Here is a 6,473-nt window from a genome sequence, read left to right as displayed (position 1 = left end):
TTTTTACATCAATACTGGGGGTTTGTTAAAATTACGAGGTCAGGTAGCAGCTGGACCCACCGGTGGGTCCGTAGGGTTCTAGGGGTTAAGACACCATAACTACCATTACTTTATTAATTTGCTGTTAAATATGAATATATTAATATAATCTATATATTGCATAACTGCATCATCTTAAGGAACACCTTGCAACCAATGTCTGCACCTTCACAAGCAAACTGCCACCTTAAAGAATCATAGATAAAAAAGATTGCTAGAGATTGCATAATAAAATATTGCTTTCACTGTTATAGATCCTGATATATGACACCAACTGGATGAATGCCCAGAGAAAGGAATGTTGCACTAATTGTGAATTGGACCATCAGAGCCAATTAGCTTTATTCATGGATTTCATATTTGAAATTAAAAAACATTAAAAAAATGTTTTCATTCCAGCAATCCAGTTTGAGATCGGATCAGAAAGAACGGATTCTAAATCTTGAAAATCTGAGTTGAATCGATTCCTTAAATATGAATTTGATATTCTGCCCTCCTTAAAACACATTAAAGCGGCTTTGCAGGTTCTGTCCCTCCTAAAAGATTTCTGCCTTATCTTTCTGCGTGCATGTCTGATTTCATTACAAATTCAATTACAAGTTGTGCAACATGTGACGAAAATTGATTGGATTCATATCAGCTGCATCTATCCGCACTTTCTGATGTTTTTTTTTTTAGAAAATCTCTGTGTGCGTTGCAAAATAACTTATGCTCTTCTTATTATTAGTATTATTATTTTTTTGTCTTTTACAGCTGTTTGAACTGCAGAGGAGCAGAGTACACCAGTCAACCAAGGTCAAGATAACTTTACTGATGTTAATGACGGCTATTTTATTGCAAGTGTGAATAAACATGGGCATTTAATCAAGATAAAAGAGTCACGAGGTAAAATCAAAGGTCCTAAAGGCTTAAATGCTCAAATTCGGAATGTGTTTAATAATAGGTTAGTAAAAAGAAAAGCCAGATTCTGGCAAACATCTCTGCTATTAAGGGTCCTCTTGTTTATGCTTCCAAGGCTCTGAACTAAAAGGCCTAACAATGCTAGAATCTGTGATTTCTTATCGTTTTTATGTTATAGATACTTATCTTTTCCAACTTATCAGCCATTTCCTGCATGAAATAATCAGCACCAGTAGGTTTGCTGACTCACCCTGTTTCTGCAACGAGGATCGCCGTCAGGATCCGTCATCTTCCCCCCATAAATGGCCGGCAGCTCCTCTGCATCAATGTACTTCAGTAAAACCTCCTGCCAGTTTGCTGAATAAAACAGTAGGGCATGCCAATACAGTTACTGTGCACAAGCTAATAAAGGTGCACTTAACATAAACAAAAATGTTAAGTTTATTAAAATGATATGCATTCATATGAGCAGTGAGACAGAGTAGAAATTGACTGCACAGGAGTTTGACACTAAATCATGTTCTGATTTATGTAATCTGTTATATAAGTCTCTCCATGTGGTTGATCAATTTAACAGCAGTGTTTCTTGCAGCTAATTATAAAATGTTCCATAGATTTCTTATCAGTTATTGCCTCTTAAACCATTGTAATATTATCATTTAGTACATTGCTGTTGCTATGATCTTATTTTGAAATGTGCAGCTCTAAGCAGACGTGTTGATATCTCACCCCCGAGGATGTAGATCTTTTGCCGGGTGATCTCACTCAGAAAATGCTTGACAAGGTTATAGGCCACAGGAAACAGTTTTGGAGCTAAAGGAGGAGACAAAGTAACATAAGACATATGTTGCAGTTAGAAATATGCACTCAATAAATAAATGTAATTAACTGGGAGACTGTTTGAATACAATCTGGATTTTCAAATTGCCTATGAGGTCATTAAAACATTAATCTCCAAATATGGTATATTTTTATATATATTTTATAGTTGGATGTTTTTTTCAAAAATATGAAAACATAAATTGGGCATATTAAATACATTTTAGCAATTGGAACATTTATTTTAAATTTACCCTTTATAACAAATAGCCTCTTCAGCCCCTCTGGGTAGTTATCCTCAAACATCTGCAGGATCTAGTGGGGAAAAAAAGAGCAGAGATGTTAATAAAGCTGTTATTGTAAGAGATTATTTTATGCATCTGATTTAGAGTTATACCTCTCCATATGTTTCTATTGCAGGTTTCCACAAGTGTTTCAGTCCCAGACCTTCGACATCGTAGATCATGGTGATTGACTCGATATTCCTGCCCAGCTAAAAAAAAAAGAACAAAAAAAAACTTCAATAATTTGAAGAAATTATTGAATAAAGCTGTAATTTAACATAATCCGGCAACATTTTCATAATCGATAAAGAAAAATTAACACAGAATGCATCTCTGTTAACATTATTGATAAGAGTTTGTGCCAAAGAGATATGACTTTTTTTAAAACTTGACAGCAGAACATAAAGTGGCTTCCTAAAGTATTTGAACAATAGAGGCATACCCCAAGCAACTTGCTGGTGTAATTGCAGCCAAAGGTGGCGCTACAAAGTATTAACTCAAGGAGGTGAATCTTTTTGGACACCCAAATTTTTGTTTTTATTTATTTTGTTTGTTAAAAAAGTTTAAAATATCCAAATAAATTTGTTCCACTTCACGATTGTGCCCAAGCTGTTGATTCTTCACAAAAAATAACAATGTTATATTTTATATGTTTGAAGCCTGAAATGTGGTAAAAGGTTGAAAAGTTCAAGGGGGCTGAATACTTTCACAAGGCACTTAAATAGCAGCCGGTTGTAGCATCAGTAGACATTTACTGTCTGGATAAAAACAGTATTTTAATATAAAAGTGTTTTTTTTTATTTACATCATTTAAGTGTCAAAATGATTTTGCCATACTGTCCCTTTGTTGGCATCATAGAGAAATTAAAACTGTTAATTTGTGTTCAGCTGATAAAGTAAAACAACAATAAAACAATAAAATGCTTTATTGGAATCATCTCATTACACATATTTTTCCAGTTAAAATTTGGAGGGTAAAAATCATAATCAATCATCATAATTTAGCGACTTAGAGGAGAGCTGCATTCCTGCTGGGTAGGGCTCAGCAGTTATGTCCTTGGCAGGATTAGCACTCTGTACTCAAATACTGTATATCATGAAATACAGCTCATTTTCAGTGCTCCCAACTGAATGGTTATGAAGAAAGCTTTCACTCCATGTCTGCCTCTTCGGTTTAGTTTTGTATAATGCAGGCAATGGCGTAGCCAACATCATACCATAGGATAGACACAATGAGTGTTGCTTCTAAGAAGATACAATAATCCATCCGTTATTCCTGAAGTTTAACCAAAAGCATGCATCATTTTCTCTCGTTTACCATTGTTCCTCTGTTTATTCTGGCTCCTACACTGGAAAAACGATCTAGAAATAAAGTTTGCCAATGGAATGAGTAGTTTTACTCTTAAAATAAGATAATTAGATAATATGCACTTGAAATAACACATTACTTGAAATAATTTCCTTATTTCAGGTGTAAATGGTCTTGATCCCTTGGCAAAATGTCTATTTACCTCCTCAATCAAAGAACAAATGCACTTATTTTAAGAAAAATTGTTTTGATTATTTCCAGTGTAAAGGAGGGAACTTATCTTTAGGTGGTAATTATTACTCATCTTATAGTCTCATGGTAACCTTGGTTAGACCAATACAACCTCTGTCTATCCATACTGTTTGTACAGGGCCTTGGACACATTCTTGCACCAAACATTTAGTGAGATTACAAACACAGACTGTATTTTGTTACTGAAGTGGAATAATAATAATATACATTAGAGTGGGTTAGAAGTAGGTTAGAAAACAAGAAGAATCGTAAAAAATAAATAAATAAATGAATAGACTAGTGGGCCTGCAATATCTGTGGTAGACAGTACAGCAGAGGTCACCAACATGGCCCTCAAGGACCACACTGGGTAAAAGTGAACTAAGGTTGAAGTTTTTTTTTTTTTATTTAGAGCGCATTTTATCATATCATTAAGCATTTCAATGAAAATATCTAAAAGCAAATTAGAAATGAAAAGAAACAAAAGAAATATGTTTATTAACTATCAAGTTTAGGTGAATGCCGACTCCTACGGCTCACAGGTCAGTATTGGTAGCCTGTCCTATGACTCAGAACCCATGAAGTAGCCCTTAGCCTTAGAAAGGTTGGTAAACCCTGCTGTAAAGTCTAACCTATAGGGAAGATGACTAAAAGAAAGATTGTTGAAATTCTTTACAAGTCTAACTAATTTTATGATGAGATGATACAATTGGCTAATATCCCAAAGCTGGGATATACAATTCCTCCATGTGGGTCTTCCCAGGGATCTCCTCCTGGTGGGACGTTCCCAGGAGGCATCCCAGTCAGAAGCCTCCTGGGGACATAAGCCATTCTTCCTAAAACTACACAACACCTAAAACCCAACATCCCAGTTAAACTTTGTAATAACAGCAAATGCAGGACGGGCCAAGGAAGCTACTCAGAGTTGATATAGAGATGGATGGAAGTAAAAACACCCCAAAGCTGCTGAAAACTGCCAGACTGGGGCAGAGGTTCACCATCCTTCTAAATGCACCAAAATGGTAGAAAAAACACAAAAGGTTTTCTACATTCCTCCAACAGCTGCTAATCTGTGTTGATCAAATCAAATGTTAGTAAAAAAAAAAACAACAACATTAAATTCTGATTGTGTCTACATTTTATCAGTTTCTGTATTTTTTCATATTAAAAGATTGTGGATGAGAAAACATTTCCGCCAAACGTTTGGCCCAGCCCACACTGCAAAAAAAGGAATCTAAATAAGTAATTTTTCTTAAAATGAGTGCATTTCTTTGTGAATTGAGGAGATAAGTGAGACACTTTGCCGATGGAATAAGACAACTAATATTTAAAGTTAGAAAAAACAAATGCATTGTCTTATTTCCAATGCATAATATTTAATTATCTTATTCTAAAAGTAAAAACACTCAGTCTATTAGCAAATAATCATATTTACCTGCTCAAATTAAGGGTAAATAAATGTAATTTAAGAAATTCTGACTTATTTCTAGATTTTTTTTTTCAGTGCAGGTCCACACTGCCCCACTTACTCTCTCTGACTGGAGGTTACATTCCTTCTGCAGCATCTCACAGTCTCTGATCTTGGACTTAATGAAGTCCTGCTTGGAAGCGGACAGGAAGAGACCTTTGGGATCCACGGGTCCAATCACGTCGTACCAAACAGGGCTCCCCTCACGGTCATATCCACACATCCCTCCTGAGAGATACTTCTCTATCACCTACAAGGGGAAGCCATTCCTATTAATCCAAAGTTGTTGTTTTTTTTGAGTAACTTGTTCTCATAGTTGTTTTTTGATTTACCTCTGGTGGGCGCCAGTCAGTGGTTATTGTGTCTACTTTCATGTGTTTCCTGAACTCCAGATGCTGAAAGGGAAGATTTGTGTTTAGTTGAGACATAACGTTAGGGCGGAGGATGTTAAGGTGTTCGGTATCCTGGTGGAGGCCGATTAACTGTTAATGATGCAACCGTTAATCTTAACCTGCCATAAGTACTTGTTTAATCTTGTCTGCGTCTTATCTCCCTCAGATTCTTCTGATGACTCAGTCTGCCCTCTGCGAACCTTCACCCCTGCTACTCCTCTATAATCTACAGCCACACCTGCACTGATGTATTAAACAGTCTGAGCTAGAGCCAAGTGCACCTCCATACATGCCGTTCATTAAAAGAAATCCCAGCCAGCTGTACTTAGCTCCTTAGATAATGTTTACTCATGTGATTGCCTGCAGCTGTGAGCTCATTTATAAGGCCTGCCTGCACAGGTTAGGTCTGTTACCTTTCGCAGCATTGCCTCAGACTTCTGAACATTGAAGTTTCTCGCTGAAAAAGAAGAGGCAGTTATTAATTCAAGCAGATGTTATTGATGTATAAGGTGTTAATACATCAGATTAGCAAAAGAAGTTGAATTTACTTTAAAAAAAAGTAAATTCAACAGATAAATACTACCAGAAACATTTAGTTTTTTCTCAGATTTCCTATATAGTCTAGAAAAAGCATAAAATGTTTCCAGCTTCTATTTTCTATTGACAATAAAAACAAGGCATACATTTTTAAGACTTTATTTGTTCTGTTGTCATACATGGTAACCTATCAATCATATACTTGTTGATATTTCTCCATATGCCATCTCTTTTTTCCTAACTTGTGCCTTTACTGTGTTTATCTATTATAGTTTTAACTTCTATTTAACACTTCCATTTAATTTAAACTTCTTCCTTTCTCTTATCCTGTCTATCCTTTTGTTTATGGCATCCCTTTTCTCCGTCATAGTTCTCTCTGTCTTTCTGCTTTCTTTTTCTTCTTGTCTCCTTCCTCTGGTGCTTCTCCAATTTCCTGTGGTTCGTCATTCCTTTTATTCAACTTTCTCTAATTTGTTTATTAAATTCTTAAATGT

The 6,473-nt window shown here is 35.6% G+C and overlaps 1 protein-coding gene across 2 annotated transcripts in view; it reads right to left on the bottom strand.

Annotated features, from left to right (window-relative positions):
- The window catches only part of sec14l2 (SEC14-like lipid binding 2), a 26,212-nt gene that overhangs the window by 8,508 nt on the left and 11,231 nt on the right, over window positions 1–6,473 (bottom strand). For both annotated transcript variants that reach the window (XM_015391966.1, XM_015391965.1), the window contains 7 exons: window positions 5,856–5,899; window positions 5,383–5,445; window positions 5,112–5,300; window positions 2,156–2,251; window positions 2,013–2,073; window positions 1,669–1,752; window positions 1,190–1,296 (listed from right to left, as the gene is read on the bottom strand). In XM_015391966.1, the coding sequence (XP_015247452.1) occupies window positions 1,190–1,296; window positions 1,669–1,752; window positions 2,013–2,073; window positions 2,156–2,251; window positions 5,112–5,300; window positions 5,383–5,445; window positions 5,856–5,899 (644 nt within the window). The remainder of the gene's footprint in view (window positions 1–1,189; window positions 1,297–1,668; window positions 1,753–2,012; window positions 2,074–2,155; window positions 2,252–5,111; window positions 5,301–5,382; window positions 5,446–5,855; window positions 5,900–6,473) is intronic.

The sequence above is a fragment of the Cyprinodon variegatus genome, unplaced genomic scaffold (genome assembly GCF_000732505.1).
Source record: "Cyprinodon variegatus isolate N-32 unplaced genomic scaffold, C_variegatus-1.0 Scaffold567, whole genome shotgun sequence".
Lineage (NCBI taxonomy): Eukaryota > Metazoa > Chordata > Actinopteri > Cyprinodontiformes > Cyprinodontidae > Cyprinodon > Cyprinodon variegatus.
This window is presented reverse-complemented; position numbering and strand designations above follow the sequence as displayed.